The sequence below is a fragment of the Phacochoerus africanus genome, chromosome 5 (assembly GCF_016906955.1).
Source record: "Phacochoerus africanus isolate WHEZ1 chromosome 5, ROS_Pafr_v1, whole genome shotgun sequence".
NCBI lineage: Eukaryota > Metazoa > Chordata > Mammalia > Artiodactyla > Suidae > Phacochoerus > Phacochoerus africanus.
The window spans coordinates 111,855,099-111,876,735 of record NC_062548.1 but is presented as its reverse complement, the minus strand read 5'-3'; the positions used below and the strand labels follow the sequence as shown (position 1 = coordinate 111,876,735).

At 42.7% G+C, this 21,637-nt stretch overlaps 1 protein-coding gene across 1 annotated transcript; it reads right to left on the bottom strand.

Moving 5' to 3' along the window:
- Positions 1-592: 592 nt before the first annotated feature.
- NLRC4 (NLR family CARD domain containing 4) lies at positions 593-19,480 on the bottom strand. The gene is given in 8 exon segments (XM_047782815.1): positions 593-885; positions 13,651-13,819; positions 15,844-15,939; positions 15,941-17,394; positions 17,397-17,727; positions 17,729-17,847; positions 19,199-19,399; positions 19,402-19,480. Coding segments are annotated over 8 exon segments (2,742 nt in total).
- Between the last annotated feature and the right edge of the window lie 2,157 nt (positions 19,481-21,637).

Here is a 21,637-nt window from a genome sequence, read left to right as displayed (position 1 = left end):
TTTTGGCCTGTTTTTTTTTTTTTTCAATAGCTGTTTGTTGGTAACTTAATTATATCCTATTCGGCAAATGTTTGTTGAGAGTCTAGTACATACTGGGAACTGCGCTAAGTAAACGTACATACATTATATCAATTTTGGGGACCTGCTATTCTTGGGACCAAGGGGAACACTAGGATGAATAGGAGTCCCTTTCAAGTAGCCCATAATCCTAGTAGAAGTGATAAGAACACCAGAACCATTTTATGCATCATCAAATTAAACTCCCTCCCACTTCCTCTTCTTCTTTGGCATCATTTTCCTGGCATCCTCCTCTTTTCCTTCTTTTTTTCTGAATGTTGAAACTAAGAAAGTAGATTTCCGTGAAAAAGGCCAGCTAAGGAGATGATGGTGCTGTCCACACCAGATGTCAGTAAAAGAAGAAAAAGTTTAGAAGGGGTAAGTTAGGCAGACACTGTTGAGAAGGATGATTTTGAGATGTATAATGGATTGCCATTTACTCTCAGACTATTGCACTGTATGTGCAAAGATTTTTTAAAATTACCAGGCTGAAAGTAATGGGATCCCCAGAACATTCATGGGCTTAGGGTGTCCTTTAAGCAGTTACTAGTTTAAAAGCACCTTTAATAACACTGACTTCATCATTATCAAATTGCCACCCAGCAAGCCTAGCTTCTTGCAAAAAAGTTAATTTGGATAATGCATGGCCAAGTTTTCTGACTCGTGATGTATCAGGTAGAAGTCTTTCAGTACTGAAGTAAAAAAGCACCAGTTGCTTAAGATTCTCAAATACACCCATGAAGGCAAGCCATCTGTCACTGCTCACACAATTTCCCACCAAATCCAACTGCTGGAAGTTTTTCAGAGAGTTCTTTTCAAACAATACACCTGATTTTAAAAAAATTAAATTAAGTAGGTTAGCTGCAAGCAAAACAGCTTCTTTTTTGGTTTTGGGTTTTTTGTTGTTGTTGTTTGTTTCTGTTTTTTGTTTTAAGAGAAATGGCCATGTTTGGACCAGTGATTTGCTTCTGAAAGAAATTAGAATTCTCTGTAGTTAGAGCAGCGATTGTGAGCCTGGCCCATTATATTTACAAATGATATTTTTCCTAAAGTGTAAGGGAATCTGATAAATAGTAATTAATAGTATAGCACACAATGTAAGTGAACCATATATTTTTTCCTTTTCCTGATTGTTCCAGGAAATGGAAGATTGCATTTAAAAAAAAAAACAAACAAACAGTGAGATGCTTATTTTGGCCATGCCTGTGACCTGTGGAAGCTCCTGAGCCAGGGATTGATAGGGACTGAACTTGTGCCACAGCAGCAACCTCCAGCTGCTGCAGTAACAATGCTGGATCCTTAACCCATTGCACCTGGGATGCTATTAAAATGTTCATTACCTGTTTTTAAGACTGGAGCCAAACTTTAGCAATATTAGGTCATTTACTTTTTTGGAGAAATGAACTCTACCTAACTCTTGTTTCTTTGAATATGAGATGTTTCTAACTGTATATTTAAATTATGCCTCTTTCAATATCTCAAGATTTGGACTTTGGGGGTGGTTATTTTTAACCCTCCCTAGACCCTTCAGGAACCCTCTCCATTTCTTAAAGAATAGGGCACTCTGTATTACCTCCTACACAGGAAAGGTAGATATCCTACCCATGACTATGAAGTCAAAGATAACATCCTAAGGAATAGAAGGTTTGTTTGTTTTTTTAAAAGGAGGTTCCTAGGTTTGAAAGACTGCACAGAGCAAAGCCAGCACAGCTGCCTGGACTGCCCACTTCTGAGTGTTACAGGAGAGGAGAATAAAGCTCTGTGTTCTGTATGCCAAGGTATTGTTGGGTCCTTTGTTACACCAGCTTAGCTTATGCCCATCTTAACTTATACCCAGGGCCTCATTTTCTCCTCACTTCCTCCTTCCCAGAGGAAGCTCTTCTTTCTTCCTTGTAGGTAACTTTCTCCCTGCTCTCTCTTGTGTCTCATGTTCAAGTCCTCTCTGCTTTTGCCTCTTCCCCATGTGCTTCTTAGCATGTCACATGCTAAGTCAAAATGCTGGTTGCCAGTTAGTATGTCTGCACGTAAACCAAAGAGCAATTTCATTTCTCCTTGACTACCAGAACAGGTTGTACCACATAAAAGGAACTTTAGCAAAGACTTTAAAACCCATGGAGTTCCCATTGTGGCTCAGCGGTTAATGAACCCTGCTAGTATCCATGAGAATGGGGGTTTGATTCCTGGCTTCACTCAGTGGGTTAAGGATCTGGCACTGCTGTGAGCTGTGGGTCATAGAGGCAGACTGGATCCCGCGTTGCTGTGGCTGTTGTGTGTGCTGGCAGCTACAGCTCCGTTTAGACCCCTAGCCTGGGAACCTCCATGTGCTGTGGGTGAGGCCCTAAAAAAAAAAAAGAATTAATTAAAGCCCATTCCACCCTCAGAGGGTGGGGTATTTATATAAGCTATCTGCTAAGCTTTAAGAATGGTTTTAATAAGAGAGCTTCTTGGGAATTCCCATTGTGGCTCAGTGGGTTAAGAATCAGTGGGCTAATATCGATGAGGATGCAGGTTTGATCCCTGGCCTTGTTCAGTGGGTTAAGGAGCTGGTGTGCTGCAAGCTGCGGCATAGGTCACAGATGTAGCTCCAATCTGGTGTTGCTTTGGTGTAGGCCAGTAGCTGCAGCTCTGATTCCACCCTTAGTCTGGGAACTTATGTATGTTGCAGGTGTAGCCCTTAAAAAAAAAAAAAAGGAAAAGAAAAAGAAAAAAAAAGATAAATTAAAAAGTAAGAGTTCTTGGATAATTATTAGAATGTGCACAAGCCCAGGAGCCAAGAACAAGCAATGTAATCCATAATCAAGGGCATGTATTCTGTTCATTTTATCTGCTGTGTTTTTGTCATCACGAGGACTACTGAGAGGAGGGAAATCTGTGACATTTAGAGTTGTAGGCTGTATGTGGGCTGTGCAGAATGCAAGTAGCTTGATCTAAATCCCAGGCAGAATCTCACATCCTCTGGGTAGAAGGATTCTGATCCTTGAAGGGTTTCTACATCCTAAACAAAATTCTAGTGCTGCCAGAGACCACCGTGTAGTTCCCCTGAGCCAGAGCTCTTAACATTTATTCATTCATCAAACATTTTTGAGTGCTTGCTATGTAACACGGATTGTGCTGGGTGCTTGGGCTATGTGAAAAGGACAGACATGGTCCCTGTCTCATTGGGTTTATAGTATAGTATGAAAACACATTGTATGCATGTTTAGATGGGTGATAAGTGCTGTGGTAGGTCAGGGTGCCCTGGGAACACACAAAGGCAATAGGCCTTACGGGCCCACTTTGTTCTCAGAACACTGGCAATGGGGTTTACATGCTCCAGGAGCAAGACAAGGATCCTTCTCAAGAGAAACTAAACTGCCTCTGAGGAAAGAACCTAGAAAGGAAGAGCCGTCGTGCTTTCCTGATCACCCACCACGGGACTTAACCCTTTTCTTCAGGCACATGGAGCTTCCTATAAACTTGTGCCTCCCTCTAAAAGAAGAGTTCAAGAGAACAGCCTCCAACAAGGAAGACGGGACTAAAAGCCAAAGAGCTCCAAAGAAATGAGTCAACACGGAATAGGAAAAATGAACTTCAAAAACTTAGTTTTTTCACAGACCCTAAAAAGTTAATGTGTTTAAGCTAAACAAAATAAGATGCATTTTTTAAAGAATACAATTAGAAAGCAAGAAAGAGCACTTGGAAAATAAAAATATATCAGGATCCATGTGGCAGAATAATTGAGCCTGGGATTTACCACTGAGCTTCTAGAACACGAGTAGAGTCTATGATGGTTCTTTTTTTAGAACAAACTAGAGTGGTGTTCAGATGTGGTGGCTGTCTTTTTGAGAACATGCTGGATAACAGAGTCCAGCCTCAGCGTTTAAATCAAAAGGTGCCATTTAAAAAAGGGTTAAGTTACACCCGGTGAAATAGATCCCTGAGCTAGCAGTAATTTCTGCTAACCCCAGATTGTTATTGGTCTAGCAAAAATATATGGGAAGTTGTAATTCTAAAATGGCAAATAAAGCTTTAGGATTGAATAATCTCTAAGGAAGAAGACCAGAGAGCCTAGGACGAAGTTCTAAGAAAAATTGGGAGAATCTACCATCTATGTAGAGGAATTGCCACTGCAAAGGAAACAGAAATAACCATGGTAGCATGGAAGTCAAGAGAACATTTTGAAAAGGAAGGAGTGCTCAGTGTCAACTTTTACATGGGCAAGTCAAAACTTTGGAAAAGGTCACTGAATGTCACTGAATGTCCACTGAATTAAGCCACAGGCAGGAGTGTGGAAAGTTGACTGGAATGAGTAGGAAGCAGAGAATAATCAGGCAGTGGAGATGTACTAAGCGTACATATGTTTTTGACTTGAAGGGAAGGGGAGAGAAAATTATTGCCATAGGAGGAAGATAGGATTCAGAAAGAGCTTTATTTAAAAAGAGATTTGAGCATCTTTAAAAACTGATAGGAAAGAGCCAGTAAGGCAGGGCATAATTAGTAAAATGATGTCTTACAACAGGAATGAGGGCAGGGCTGGGATCTCAAGCAGAGCTACAGCAGAGACTGCACTTACATGGGAGGGGAAAGACCTGCTATAATGTAACAGGAGAAGGAGAGAGGGGAAAAATGTCAGTGGAAGATTGGTAGATTAAGGAGAATAAAATTTGAAATTCTTTTTGTCAGACAGTGCTGCAGACAGAGGCACAGTAAGATTGCCAGGAGACATTAGGAGAGTTTGTGTTTAGTTACTGTTTTAATTGACCTTAGGTATTAAGAATTGAATAGGTCACTAATTTCACCTACTCACTCCTATATCTATCACTTAGCCTGAGAACAAGAACATGGATAAAAACTTCAGGAGTTCCCGTTTTGGCGCAGTGGTTAACAAATCCAACTAGGAACGAGGAGGCTGTGGGTTCGATCCCTGGCCTCGCTCAGTGGGTTAGGGATCCGGCATTGCTGTGAGCTGTGGTGTAGGTCGCAGACGCGGCTCAGATCCCGCATTGCTGTGGCTCTGGCGTAGGCCAGTGGCTACAGCTCCAATTGGACCCCTAGCCTGGGAACCTCCATATGCCGTGGGAAATGGCCCTAGAAAAGGCAAAAAGACAAAACAAAAACAAAACAAAAAGAACTTCAATCTACTAGGTGGTATCCCCCTGTTGTACACCCTTGCCCCCTCCTGACCCAAAGAAACAACTACTCTGATGTGCATGTTATTCTTTTGTATTTAAAAAACCCAGTTTTGACAGGTACCGTGTATCTTAAAAATACATTGCTTAGGATATACTTTTTTTGAGATATAATATACATACCAAAAAATTCACCCTTCTAAAATAATACACTATAGTGGTTTTTTAGTATATTCTAATTCCAAAACATTTTGATCACTCCTAAAAAGAAACTGCTGTCATTAGCAGTCACTTCCATCCTACCCCTGGCACTAGCAACCACTAATCTACTTTCTGCCACTATAGTTTTGCCTATTTTGGACATTTCATATAAATGGAATCATACAAGATATGGTCTTTGGTGGTGGTTTCTTTCACTTAGTATGATATTTAAGTTTCACCCATGTCGTAGCTGTTCTACTACTTTTTTTCCTTTTTATGGCTGAGTAATACTCTATTGTTTGGATATACCACATTTTATTTACTCATTCAGTATTGATGGACATCTGGGTTGTTTCTACCTTGAGGTTATTAAACATGCCATGAACATTCCTGTACAAGATTTTGTATGAACATTTATTTTCATATCTCTCAGGTACCTCAGGGTAGGCTTGGTGTAATCTTTTAAAGCAGTACCAGAATATTTTCTAAAGCAGCTACATCATTTTACAGTCCACCACCAGCATATGAATTTTCCAATTTCTCTATGTCCTTGTCAACACTTGTTAGTATCTGTCTTTTTTGTTATAACTATCCCAGTGGATGGCAAGAGGCATTTCACTATGGCTTTGATTTGCACTTCTCTAATGACTAATGAGGATGAGTATCTTTTCTGGTGTTTATTGCAGACATATATTTATGTCTTTATAAGATGAAGATATATATCTTCCCTGGAGAAATGCCTATTCAGATCCTACTGAGCGAGGCCAGGGATCAAACCCTCAACTTCATGGTTCCTAGTCGGATTTGTTAACCATGAGCCATGATGGGAACTCCATAAATTTCTAATTTTACAAGGCAGAAAAACAACAGAGTAAACTCCAAGATGGTAAGAGTAAAAAATAAGTGAAATAGAAAACAAAAATACAATAAAAAGGATTAGTAAAGCTTAAAGCTGGTTCTTTAAAAAGAGTAATAATATAGATAAAAGCAAGACTGATCAAGAAAAAACAGAGTGACGTAAATAATTTCATTAGTCAAAATGGAGATAGGCATTCCCTTCGTGGGTCAGTGGTTAATGAACCCAACTAGTGTCCATGAGGACGAGGATTTGATCCCTGGCCTCATTCAGAAGGTTAAGGATCTGGCGTTGCCATGAGCTGTGGTGTAGGTCACAGACATGGCTCGGATCCCACGTTGCTGTGGCTCTGGCGTAGGCTGTCGGCTATGGCTCCAATTAGACCACTAGCTTGGGAACCTCCATATGCTGCAGGTGCAGCCCTAGAAAACACACACACACACACACACACACACACAAATAAAATGAAATTAGAAATTTATTTTTCAGCCTTTCCAATACAAGTATTTAAGACTATGAGAATTTTATTCTGGCCCTTCTTTTGCTGCATGTGACAAGTTTCGATGTATGATTTTTTTTACCCTTCGGTTGTAAATGTTTTTGTTGAAGCTTGTCACTATTAACTTGGAGTGTGTATATATACCAAATGGTGTGGTTTTCTCCAGTAGCCTGAGCGTAGGTATGCAAAAATGGAAAACTAAGGACAATCCAGGCTTGGGTTGTTTTTGTTTTTTGTGTTTTGTTTTCATTTTCTTTTCTTTTATGCCCAGGGCATACTGAAGTTCCAGGCCAGGGATTGCACCCATGCCAGGGCAGTGACAATGTGAAATCCTTAACCTGCTGTACAGCTGGGGAACTCCCATGCTTGGGGTTTTGCCTGCAAAGTACAACCTCTGTATCTAATTTCATGTTTAACCTCTGTATCTAATTTCATGCCTTACTTCCACATCTCATTTTCTCCCTGCATCTCATTAAGTAGTCTTTACTTATAGTCTTTGTCTCTCATTACAGTTTCTTCATTTCACTACTGCATTTATCACACACATCCATCACTAAATGCCATTGCCTAGATTGAGTTGTAATACTGTGGGCCATGAGAGTTTCAGTTATTATGAGAGAATGTTTGCAAGGATGAAGGATGGAATTTAAACTAGGTGGGAAAGGAAGCCAAGATAGACAGAGGCTATTCAATAGTTCAGTAGGTAGATAGTAATGGGCTCAAAGGACTGGAAGTCCCAATGAAGTGAAATGAACTGATGACGAGGAGTCATTGAGTAACTAAGATGGATATGTAGAAGGTTATTGTTTGAGAATGGATTATCTGAATTTAACATCTTAGAGGTAAAACAATTTTAAGTGAATTATCATCATCTTAGAATTCCATGCTCACAGAGCAGATAGGTAAAGGAGAATGGAGGGGAAGGACCAAAGAGGAAGTTCCTGAATGTTGGCTGAGTAGTTTCACATAAGTGGCATCTTCTAGGTTGATGACGAGTTAGAGGGTGAGGAATTCTGCAAGACAGTTGCCAAAGGCTTCAGTGAATAAGAAAAAGTGACAAGAAATTCATAGCAATAAGAAAGGACAAACTCTAGTTAAGTGGCCTAAGCTTCATGGAAATAGGGATCCTTAACGAGGTTAGAGGAGTGGACCGGAAGGGCAGTGAGAATTAGAACCTGCCCTTGCTCTGGACTCTTAACAGGCATGAAAATCAAGAGAATAAAAAGTGACTACTGATGAGAACAGTAGGGGGGAGCCAGGCTTCCATTAGGGCCAGGAGGTGTCTAAAACTTTTGTAAAAAGATACTTTTCTGAAAATACTCCCTATATGTCTTATCTAACCCTGTATCTCATTAAACACCGTCCATCCCATGACATGTTTCCTCCCTGCTTCTTCCCGGGTAGCCTTTATTTCATTAGACTCTCTCATCTCTTATTACCAATCTGCAGTTTATCTGAAGGCATATTGCATCTCATCTATCACACATACCATAAGGTGATGGGAATCCCAAAGCCAGGTCTGATCAGGAGAGGTACTGTGGACCAGAGCCAGAAAACTTATGCTGGAGGTTTGAATAGTTGGTTGGTTAGGATGTTGTAAGGGGTTGTGAAATGCTACAAGTGTGTTTTAAAAATTTTGGATGATTTTATATATAAGAATATAACACTATAATTCAGTTTCTAAGAACCCAAGCTAGCCTATATTTCATGGCAAATTGTGGAAGTGCTATAAGTTCATTTGTTCATTCATACAACAAATACTTATTGAATGTCCACTGTGGGATATACACACAATATCAGGTCTAATGGCCTGGGTCCTGTTCTCACAGTTTAGTGGGGCAGTTAGATATATGAATACATTCTCTAAATTCAAATGATAAGTGCTCTACTAAAAATAAGGTGTTGTCTGTGTATAATAGTGAAAATCACTGTTTAAAAAAACCTGGATTGCATACAAAAACATTGGAAGATTGACATGTGTAATAAAGCTGAACATATGCTTACCGATAATCTGTAACCCATACCCACTCATATGGAGGTAACCAGCAGATATGTGGCCATATGTTCACCAAAAGATATATATAAGGATGTTCATAGCAGCACTTTTCATAATATTCAAAAACTAAAAATTACTCAAATGCCTATCAACAGTAGAATGGGAAAATCAGTTGAGCTATATTCATGCAAGAGATTTTATATCAATGAGAATGAATGAGGCATGGCTACACATAATAGTATGGATAAACCTCATACATATGATGTCCAACCAAAGAAAACACAAAAGGATACATGCTGTACAATTCCATTTATGTACAATTTAACAAGAGCCAAGACTAATCTGTGATGTTAGAAGTCAGGATAGTCGTTACCCCGGGGAGAATGGAGCTAGAAATCTGATAATCTTGTTTCTTGATCTGGATCCTAGTGACATGGGTGTGTGAACCTTATGAAAATTCATTGTACTATCTACTTAGAGTTTGTACACGTTTCTGTGGGTATGTTATACTTCAATTAAAAAGTATAAAAACAGGAGTTCCTGTCGTGGCTCAGTGGTTAACGAATCTGACTAGGAACCATGAGGTTGCAGGTTCGATCCCTGGCCTTGCTCAGTGGGTTAAGGATCCGGCGTTGCCGTGAGCTGTGGTGTAGGTCACAGACACGGCTCAGATCCCACGTTGCTGTGGCTCTGGCGTAGGCTGGCAGCTACAGCTCTGATTAGACCCCTAGCCTGGGAACCTCCATATGCCACAGAAGTGGCCCTAGAAAAGGCAAAAAGACAAAAAAAAAAAGTACAAAAACAGGGAATTCCCTGGTGGCTAGGTATCCAGTGTTGTCACTGCTGTGACTCTGGTTACTGCTGCGGTGTGGGCACTGCCAGAGCACAAAAACAAAATGAACCCTGATTCTGGCTTCTTCTGCTTTTTTTTTTTTTTAATCACCCAGGGGCAGCATATGGAGTTCCCTGGTAAGGGATCATATCTGAGCCACAGTTGCAACCTATGCTATAGCTGCAACAACACTGGATCCTTTAACTCACCATACCAGACCTGGGATTGAACCTGCATCATGGTGCTGCAGAGACACCGCTGATCCTATTGCACAACAGCAGGAACTCCTTCTGCCTTTTTTTTTTTTTTTTTTTTTTAAAGAAGGCGGATAGAAAGAAACAAATGTGAGAAAGAGAAGGGCTTTTTATTTATTTATTTATTTATTTATTTATTTCTATTTATTTACTCTGCCATTTCTTGGGCTGCTCCCTCGGCATATGGAGGTTCCCAGGCTAGGGGTTGAATCGGAGCTTGTAGCCGCCTGACCTATGCCAGAGCCACAGCAATGCAGGATCCTAGCCCCGTCTGCGACCTACACCACAGCTCACGGCAACGCCGGATCATTAACCCACTGAGCAAGGCCAGGGACCGAACCCGCAACCTCATGGTTCCTAGTCGGATTTGTTAACCACTGAGCCACGACGAGAACTCCTCTTCTGCCTTTTAAGATGACTTATGGGGGGAGTAAATATGTTCACCTCTCTGCTGTTTATAGAACCCAGTGGTGGAGGAGAAGAGGACTGAAGATACTAAACTATTTTTTATACAGCACATTAATAAGTCTTTGGCTTTGTGAAGGAAGTTCCAGAACTGAGTTTGGATTTAGAGGACTAGACATAATTGAATTATTCTTCATAATAACATGGAAGGATTTTTTAAGAAGTGCTGGGGGACTGTAAGAGATGGAGGAGGAGGATAAGGCAATTGACAGGCAGCTGGAACCTGAAGTGGCAGAACTGGTTGAGCATCTCTTTGAGAATGGAGGCTCAGAGACTTTAAGTTGCTGCAGGCTTTACATCTATCAAGTGGAAGGGATGGTCAGGTCTGTCTGACTCTAAAACCTAATGATTTGATAAAGATGGACCCTTTAGAGGGGCATGACAGCAATCTCATCACCTGACTAGAGACCAAAGGCAGAGAATGCCTGCCTCTCATTCTTCAGCTTATGCCTCAAGCCCAAACAGACTGCTTTTTACACCTCTGGGAGGTGGAGGAAATGGCTGGAGGGGAGCCATGCCAACATCCACGCTCTCTTCCTCCTTTCATCAACCTTTTCCCTGCTTTAGTATGACAGCTTTCTTTATAAAACAGGCATAACAATGTTATCTTTTACTTCTTCCTTTTTTTTTTTCTTTTCTCTTTTTAGGATGGCACCTGTGGCATGTGGAAGTTCCCTGGCTAGGGGTCAAGTTGGAGCTGCAGCTGCCAGCCTGCACCATAGCCACAGCAACGCTGGATCCGAGCCTCATCTGTGATCTACATTGCAGCTTGTGACAACACCAGATCCTTAACCCACTGAGCAAAGCCAGAGATTAAATCTGCATCATTATGGATACAGGTTAGGTTCTTAACCCACTAAGCAGCAACGGGAACTCCTAATGTTATCTTTTACTAAGGATATAATGACAATTCCACAAATTCTTTTAAAAAACACAGAGAGGAGTTCCCGTCGTGGCGCAGTGGTTAACGAATCCGACTAGGAACCATGAGGTTGCAGGTTCGGTCCCTGCCCTTGCTCAGTAGGTTAATGATCCGGCGTTGCCGTGAGCTGTGGTGTAGGTTGCAGACGAGGCTCGGATCCCGCGTTGCTGTGGCTCTGGCGTAGGCCGGTGGCTACAGCTCCGATTCAACCCCTAGCCTGGGAACCTCCATATGCCACAGGAGCGGCCCAAGAAATAGCAACAACAACAACAACAACAACAAAAAAAAAAGACAAAAAGAGAAAAAAAAACCACAGAGAATAAATTAGTTACTACTATTGTGTTGTACCTTTTGTCATTTTTCACTTGCATTTTGAGGTGCATTGTTACAAGCTAAATTCCCAAGTCAGCTGTCTTCTGTTATGCTTATATTTCTCATTTACATATGGAGGCTATTGCATTAGGCTATTAAAGTGAAATGACGAATTACCGCCTACTTTGGTTCTCAGTAAACATACCATCTCCTCTAGTCTCAGCGGCCAGACTCAGAAGTGGGCAAATTAGGCAGCTACCTACATAAACATTGAAAGATAATAAAAACCTAAAAATATCTTGCCCACCTGTAATTCTAATTCTGTACACTCTCCAATGGCTTCTTTGAAAAGATATATTCTTTCCAACTTGCTTATGGCATGAGGTTACCTAAGAGGGATTATTTATTAGCTAACTAATTAGCCTGTCACTGAAACCACCTGCTTCCAGTATCATCCAGAATGGCAGAGGGGCCTGAAAGAATGATATCGGGAGTTCCCATCGTGGCTCAGTGGTTAACGAATCCGACTAGGAACCGTGACGTTGCGAGTTCCATCCCTGGCCTTGCTTAGTGAGTTAAGGATCCGGCATTGCTGTGAGCTGTGGTGTAAGTCGCAGATGTGGTTCAGATCCCGCGTTGCTGTGGCTGTGGTGTAGGCTGGTGGCTACAGCTCCGATTCGACCCGTAGCCTGGGAACCTCCATATGCTGAGGGAGCGGCCCAAGAAATGGCAAAAAAAAAAAGAATGATGTCAAGGATGATGTGATTCGATGGGTAGAGGAGATGGGAAGTGGAATTAGAAATTAAGGGAAGTAAATAAAGATCCAGAAGTTGGAGTACCACTAAGGAAGGCAAAATCTTTGCGCAGCGTGAGGACTTAAAGGCATATATCTCTAAGAGAGAAGGTTTTTAAAAGAGGAGAGTGTTTAATAGGTACAAAGTTTCAGCCAGGGAAAATGAACAAGTTCTGAGATGAATGGTGATGGTGTTTGCATAAGAATATGAATGTATTTAATGCCACAGAACTATAGACTTCAAAATGGTTAAAATGGTAAGTTTTAGGATTTGTATACTACGAATACATCCTAGATAATCTGTGAGGGAAATGATGGCAGTTGGGCTGTTTTCACCCATCTTTTGCTTTAGATATATGGTGGTCAACCTTCAGGTTGGCTCCAATGATCCTCACCTCCTAGTATTCACTCCCCTGTGTTGTCCGCTCCTGCACTGGATAGGGCTGACCTGGGTCAGGTCACAGCAGAGATGACCAGAAATGTTCTTCCAAGCCAGGTCAAAAAATATACTGCAACTTCTAACTGGTTTTCTCTTGGATCTCTTGCCCTGGAGAAATGAACTGCCATGAGAGGACATTCGGGCAATCTAAGGAGAGGCTCAGGGATGACACACTGAGGGCTCCAGCCAACAGTCAGCGTTAGCTTGCCAAACAAGTGAGGAACCACCATGGAAGCAGATCTCCAGCAGCCCTAGACAACATCTGGACTGCAACCTCAGGACAGAGCCTGGGCCAGAACCACCCAGCTAAGCTGCTTCCAAATTCCTGACCCACAGAAAAGTGAGCTAATAAATGTGAGTTGTTTTAAGCCACTAAGTTTTTGGGTAATCTGTAACACAATGATAGCTCATACAGACAGCATGAGCATGAACCTTTCATCAACCCCTGTGGCTGGGGGTGTCTTCAGTCATTTATGTATCTTTATTTTTTCCTGGATTATATCACAGCTACTTAAAGATATTCCATGACCCTATTTAGATAAAGTTGCATTTACCTTTATATGTTTTGAATACACAGCAAGAGACTTTAAAATATTCTTGAAGATTGGAGGGACATTGCTGTATTTCAGACAGTTAATGCTAGAAAGAACAATTCCTAACATAATACACCTTGTGGGGTAATGTGAATGTTTTTCCTTTAAACACTGTTGGCGAAATTCTTAAGAACATGAAGGCAGGCCAGTGTTTTTAATCATTTTACTCCTTAACATGTGTGAACACTCTTTCAGTACATTTGTATTGAAAAAGAAGAGGCAAATAAATGAACAAACCAAGGTGCTAACTAACTAACTAGAGCAAGCCCACCGGAAGAACTTTGTAAGGACTAACTTCTTTTCTCTTGGCTCTGTGTACCTACCTAGAATTCTAATCCCTGTATCTGTGAGTCTCCAGCTTTTCAGCCCAAGCTTGATGAGCTCTGGGGCCCTCTCCAGTTGCTCCAGCAGCCCGGTCAGGCTGATTCATACATCATTGCACTAGGGCAGCATCAGCACAGTTAGCTCTTCCAAAATGTGCAGCCTGTCAACCTGAAAAACCAGAGAGCAGTTCAGGAATTGATCCATCTCTAAATTGATGAAGGATGAAGGGATGTGGGAGGAGAAATGATCCTTATCTCTGCCCTCTCAAGGTACAATAATGATCTACTTATTTTTTGTTGGTATTTTTTTGTTTGCTTGTTTGTTTTTTAGGGCCAAACCCATGGCATGTGGAGGTTCCCAGGCTAGGGGTCTAATCAGAGCTGTAGCTGCCAGCCTACACCACAACCACAGCTACACCAGATCCAAGTCGTGTCTGCGACCTACACCACAGCTCATGGCAACGCTGGAACCTTAACCCACTGATCGAGGCCAGGGATCAAACCCGCAACCTTATGGTTCCTAGTCGAATTCGTTTCTGTTGCACCACAACGGGAACTCTGGCAAATATTAAGAAAAAAAATTTTCAGTAGTTCCCATTGTGGCTCAGTGGTTAACGAACCCGACTAGTATCCATGAGGATGTGGGTTCGATCCCTGGCCTCGCTCAGCAGGTTAAGGATCTGGTGTTGCCGTGAGCAGTGGTGTAGGTCACAGATGCAGCTCAGATCCGGTGTTGCTGTGGCTGTGGTGTAGGCCGACAACTAAAGCTCTGATTAGATCCATAGACGGGGAACCTCCATATGCCATGGATGTGACCCTAAATAGACAAAAGACAACAACAACAACAAAAAAAAAAAAAAAAGAGAGAGAGAAAAGAAAAAAAATTTAATTATATGTAGGTCAAATTCAGCACATAGGTGACCAGTTTGCAAGATCAGCACAAAGGAATAGCCATCAGAGCAGATGGTGAGGAGTTCCCGTCGTGGCGCAGTGGTTAACGAATCCGACTAGAAACCATGAGGTTGCGGATTCGATCTCTGCCCTTGCTCAGTGGGTTAAGGATCCGGCGTTGTCGTGAGCTGTGGTGTAGTTTGCAGACGCGGCTCGGATCCCGCGTTGCTGTGGCTCTGGCGTAGGCTGGCGGCTACAGCTCCGGTTAGACCCCTAGCCTGGGAACCTCCATATGCCGCGGGAGTGGCCCAAGAAATAGCAAAAAAAAAAAGAAGAGCAGATGGTGAGCTTCCTAACACAAAAGTTAGTCTAATAAAGTCTAAATGACTGTCTAGAATCTCACAGAAGGGATTCCTGCACTGAGTAAGAGATTGCAAAGATTATCTGTACAAAAGATTTCTAGGTTCCTAAAATAATGGAAAGTGTCCTCTAAAGGGTGAGAAATCAGGCAGAGCCAAATGGGAAATCACTTGATGAAAACGAATTCCAGATTACAGTCAAGTAGAGCAAGTCTCCCTCTGGGCTCATAGCTTCACAGCACTCAGCAGCCCCTGCTCTGGGCAACAGGACTGATCTACACAGGTATGGTTAGTCTACACAGGCAAGGGAGACACTCACCTTTAGTGTTATTTTGAACTGGAGGGAAAACTCCCATTTACCCAGAAAGATTGACCCCACGTGTATGAGTCTGAAGCCTGAAATTTCTTCATGTTAGACAAAACCTGTTTCCAAAATCTTTCAAAATGAATGACACCTGGGGTGGGCCTGGGTATGCGCTGCAATTTCCTAGATGAGAATCTAGTGACAGCCACCAGCTTCTCTGCAGTTTACAGGCTGGATTTCGTCCCCAACTTCAAAGAAAGAGGGATGCCACTTATCAGGGAAGCAGTGAGTGTTGGGTAGAGAAGGAGATGCTGACAAGAGGGAGGGTTCACACAAAGACAGGTTTGGCCTACTGTCTACATGCGCAGACGTAAACACACACACACACACACACACTTGACCATATACCTTATGTAGCTATTCAGAGTACAGAGAAAGCCTGAGCTGGGGAATCCTCCCTAGGAACTCCCAATCTGACAGCCTTTCTAGCATGGAATGCTCTCCCCAGCCCTCCCACCTCCCTTCCCAGTCCTGACACTTGGTAGAAACTGTTAGAAACTTTAAAGTAAAACAAATGATATCTACTATTTCCACAGTAACTGGCCAGATTTGACTGTAGCTTAAACTGCTGATATTTACAGTACCCAGCAGCCGTTGAGTCTGTAGGTCGTGAATACTCAGGGTGTGCAGGTTGGTCACAGATGTGATATGCTGCTTGTCTTCTAAGGTGAGGGGGACTGGCTTCCTTCCACATGAGGGAATGGATGTTCTTACAGGTGCTGAGGACTGAACTGAGGCTTCTGGCCACACCAGCCCATCTCTTAATGCACAGCCTGAGGCTTGTAGCAGAGCTGAATATTTTCCCCAGATATTTGATATCTTGGTTATTCAACTTGCAGAAATCCTGGAGTGTGACCTCCAAGGTCTTGAATTCCTGATTCCAGTTGAAGAACAAAGACACAGCCCTGCTGGGGATGTAGGTTCCTGAGGACTCATGCGTGTGCATCCCGCATGTGTCTTCTGGGGTCTTATCTTGTGAAGCCACAGCTCCCCTATAGAAGTCCAGTTTAACGAAGTCCAGAGCGCTTGCACAATTAGACAAGTCTTCAAAGAAGTCAAACAAGTAATTGGGGATGTCCTCTGAGTTGATATATAAGCTTTTGCCATGAAAGAAACCTTCAAATTCTTTGCTCAGGTTTGATGCGGCTATACTCCCACGGAATAAATTGATGCCACACTCTGTAAAGGAAGTGATATTTATGGCTTTCAGAATTTCTTGCACAGTGGTGTTTTTCACATCTTGCATAGATTCCTGCCTCCAGAGGGGCCTCTTGGTGACACAAAGCCCAAGGAGGCTGCCATGTTGATACACTGATGCAAGGTGTTTCAGAGCAGTCCTCGTGGCTTTGGCAGACGACCCACACATGTACATGAGCAGGTTGCTATACTTGGATATGATGTCTGAAATGGAATCCATTTTTGGCAAGTAGCTGTTCCCCTTGGTCACCTCCACTGGCTCTCCAGATGTCAGTAGACTGCTGAGTCTGCATCCTGCTGTGTACTCCTGGAACGATTTATAGAAGAATTTACACATTGGCTTGAACCGTTGAGCTGTGTATTTACAGAGGAGGCCCACTGTCAGTAGGACATCCTCGTTCACAATGGACAAGTCGTCTGGTTCGAAATCAAACCTGTGGAAGAACACCCCCTCCAGAGCTAGGTCTCTGCGGTGGTCCAGGCTCTGAGTGACGTCACTCAGAGCCACCCCTCTATATCTGTGCTTGTTTTTATTTATTAGCAGGTCATAGAAGGTATGGAACAGTGTGGTTTGTGTATTAGAGTGGAGCTCACTTTCCCCTATCTGGATTATACAAGTGATGACCACAAAGAGAGGGGTCTTCATCAGATTCCTCAAGCACCTGGATTTCTGAATTTGGAGCAACAAGCCTTCTGCAAGCTCCTTAATCAGCACTCTCCAGATGAAAGCCTGGGTACTTTCCTCCAGCATGTCCCCCACATCAACAGTCAGCGCCCCAAACTGCTGGACATACCTCAGGCACTCTGTGGTGGCAGTGACAATGACCATATTCTTGAAGCAGTGGTTTTCCTTTATCAGAGCTTCAATTTCTGGGCAGTTCTGGGCCTTGAATTCACTGTAGCCATCAAGGAGAAAAAGAACCCTCCGCCTTTTTCAAGCAGCATGGCCTTGAAAGTTGACTTCCTGATCATGTCAGGTATGTCTAGGAGTTGGTCGCACAAGGTTTCAAAAAGTCCACCCTGGGCCTTGCTCAGATGGACAAAGAAGACTAACTTGAATTTGGTCAGAGCCCGGCACTTCCCAAAGGCCCAGAGTGTGGCGATTCGCTGCAGCAGTGTGGACTCCCCTTTGCCCGATTCCCCTTCGATGATGCAGCGGTTCTGAAGAGCGTCCAGCAGGCCACTCAGGGTCAGCTGCCTCAGATGGTGATGGTGTTGGTCCTTCCTCCATAGAACCAGTTCTGTGAAGGTGCTTTTCAAATTAAAAAATAATGTCAATATCTTCTCCCAGGGGATAGAAGTTCAGAAAAGATGGGGTATGATAAAATTCCTTTAAATCCTGAGCCAAACCATCTAAGTCTTTTTCTGACATCTGATGAAAAAGACCTATTAGAGAAGAGATGAGGTTAAAGAGGATTCTGTGTCTCCCCAGGACCTAGAATTCAGGAGGATGAATGAGGGGTGATGCTGAGAATCTTGCTTTGGTGACTTTAATTTCCTCCAGAGTTCCGAGCTGGCAGAAAGTGTTCCAAATATTTACTCCTGCTTTTCCCTGTTACCTTTTACCCTTCTTCCCCTTTCGCCTTCTGTTCCCTCCTTTCCACTACCAGATTTTTTAGTAACTGATTGGAAATGAGAGGAGACAGTGTTTGGGTTAAGGAAAGTGCTCGAGAATAGTGGGGATGTGGCTGAGAATGATGGTCAAGGGTAACTTTCAGCAGATCAAGTGTTAACCTTGATTAAAATCTGTCACGAGGAGTTCCTGTTGTGGCTCAGTGGAAACGATCCTGGCTAGTATCCATGAAGATGCAGGTTCGATCCCTGGACTCACTCAGTGGGTTAAGGATCTGGCGTTGCCATGAGCTGAGGTGTAGGTCGCAGACGAGGCTCAGGTCTTACATTGCTGTGACTGTGGTGTAGGCTGGCAGCTGCAGCCCCAATTTGACCCCTAGCCTGGGAACTTCCATAGGCTGCAGAAGTGACCGCCCCCCAAAAAAACTGTCATGAAATAATTTACTAATTTAAAGAAATAAAAACTAATATAGTATTTCATGAAAAGCAGAATCATGCTTCTTTAGTCAGGCTCTTGGCTCACAGAGTTCTAATCAAGGAGGGCTGCTTGTCTATAGATGGTCTTCATCAGGCTAAGGAATGTTGAAAACTACTACTGCATTGACTTCTTATGTGCCTTCATTGTCCAATTTGATTCTGAAGTCAGACGAAATCATTTATTTCCTAACCCCGGAGCTACTTATTTGGCTTCACCATCAAGTGATCTAGTGGCAGGTTTTTTGTTTTTTTGTTTTTGTTTTTTTTTTTTTTTTTTTTTGTCTGTTTAGGGCCACACCCATAGCCAATGGAGGTTCCCAGGCTAGGGGTTGAATCGGAGCTACAGCTGCTAGCCTACACCATAGCCACAGCAACATGAGATCCAAGCCATGTCTGTAACCTACACCATAGCTCAGGGCAAACCAAATCCTTAACCCACTGAGTGAGGCCAGGGGTCAGACCCACATCCTCATGGATGCTAGTCAGATTTGTTTCCACTGAGCCACGATGGGAACTCCATGGCAGGTTTCTTTATTTGTTTGCTTTTTCTGAACATGTCTGAGTTTTTTAACATGACCAAAGCCCACAACCCAGTGATAGGAAGAAAGAGGACAGCAGAGTTCTGTCATAGGGATTATGGACTTCATGTTTTTTTCTGTTTATAGAACAGATACAAGAAAACTAATACTTAGTCCGTGCAAGTCCTGAAACAGAGGATAGTTCCACTTTTCAAAGGATTTAAGAAAGAGTTTACAGGCTTCTGAACCCGTCTTCAAAATCATGTGAATGATCCCTCTCGCAGAATCCCGCTCGACCTTCTCAAAGCAAATGATGTTTACTTCATTATTCAGAACATTCCATACAAAGAGTTCATCCACAGTTTCCTTTTAACAGTCATTCCCATCCTTTGTATGAGGACGTGACTGTTCTCCTATATAAAATTCACTGGAGGGATGTGGGAAATACACATATTTATTCATTTATATAAAATGTGCATATCAGGAGTTCCTGCTGTGGCACCATGGGTTAAGGATCTGACGTTGCCACCGCTGTGGTGTAGGTTTCAGCTGTAGCTTGGATTCGATCCCTGGCCTGGGATCTTCCATATGCCATGGCCAAGCCAACAGAATAAAATAAAATGTGCATATCAGCATCACGTTGCCAGAGCATTAAGAGCATTTTTTTTCCTTTGGAACTGTCTTGAGTTATGGAGATGCTGGTGCTTAAATTCTAGGCCCTCGAGAAAAGCTCTGTAAAGCCCCTCATTCCTAACCCCAGAGTCCTTGATGAACAAAATGTTTTTGTCTTTAATAACAAAGTAAGGCAAGCAATCATGTCCCCGATATAAAAGGGTCCCTGGTGAGGTCATAATGGTGAGATGGTGGGATTTCAGGAGTTCCTTGGTGGTCTAGTGGTTAGGATGCAGCGCTCTCACCACTGTGACCCAGGTTCAATCCCTGATCTGGGAACTGAGATCCCACATCAAGCCACTGCTCGCCATGACCAAAAAACAAACAAACAAACAAGCAAAAAAAGATGGTGGGTTTTTGAATAGTGAGACTGATGTACAATCTGCCAATTACTACCATCTGTATAACCTCTTTGAGTCTATTTCAATGCTGTGCTGCTAATGTTAAATACACTGCCTCTCTGAGGATAAAAGTCTGAACTCATATCACATATCAATTTGCATGTTATAAATATTCCAATTATGGCCAATTTCAAGCTAACAGTGTATGTCATCTGGCTGAATGAATATTATAGAAATTCAGCAATCAGTTCATACAAAACATTAAGAACCAGCTCTAATACACCTCCGGTTCCTATCTGTACAGTGAAGTTGAGAACAGTATTTTACTTAGTTGTAATGAGAATTCATGTATAGTATTTGGTACAAAGCAATAGCTTAATAAATATTAGTTACTGTTTTTAGCCGTTATTCAGCTATCACCACTCAAAGGAGTCATACATTTTATCTCCCATAGAATTTGGTCTTTTCTGAAGGGTATCATTGCAAAACAGCTGTCTTTATTCAGTTTAAGCTCTCTCACCTCTTATAGTGAGGGTCCCTGGAGAAGCTGTATCATTTCCACATCTGACCTTCTAAGATCTAACTCTTCTAGGCAGTCCATGCCAGCTCAGAGAAATGTCTCCTGGGGGTTGTACTCTCAGACACTGTCTGCACTAGTTTTCCTCCTGGGCTAGGCTGCTCTCAGTTTTCAAATCCTTCTTTCTGCTTTCTTCTTTTTTTTTTTTTTGGTCTTTTTAGAACTGCACCCCTGGCATATGGAGGTTTCCAAGCTAAGGGTCAAATCGGAGCTGTAGCTGCTGGCCTACACCACGGCCACAGCAAGGCAGCATCTGAGCTGTGTCTGCGACCTACATCATAGCTCACAGCAATGCTGGATCCTTAACCCATTGAGCAAGGCCAGGGATCGAACCCACATCCTCATGGATACCAGTCAGGTTCACTAAACCACCGAGCCACGACGGGAACTCCTCTTCTTTTTTTTTAGCCAGGCCTGCGGCATGTGAAAGTTTCTGGGCCAGGGATCGAACCTCGGCCACTGCAGTGATCTGAGCCACTGTAGTGGCAATGCCAGATCCTTAACATTCTGTGCCAGAAGAAATTTCCCAAATCCTTCTTGACTTGTCTAAGTGGATTTCTCCTCTCAAAGGCCCTAAGAGCTCTCTGGTCTGAAAGGCACGCTCAGGCGCTTAGACCCCCAGGGTCCCACCCCAGGTCCCCTTTCTCTCTGCTGCTAACCTCAGCTGGAATGTTACCACATCGCTATCTGCATGGCCTATGAGCTAGTCTCTTCTCTCTCTTTTACGCTCTTTCTCTGAGGTCACATCTCTTCTCATGGCTACTACATGCTCCCCGTGGAGACAACCTCTAAGTCTGATCTGACGCACTCAGAAAGGCCTAGAGACCACAGCAAGATCACAAGATTAGCCTTTTTTTAGGTGACATTTCTTTGGGAGTAAAATTAAGATATTGATATTTTATTTAAAAGAGTCATGAAGGGAGTTCCCATTATGGCTTAGTGGAAACGAATCTGACTAGCATCCATGAGGATGCAGGTTCAATCCCTGGCCTTGCTCAGTGGGTCTGGGATCCAGTGTT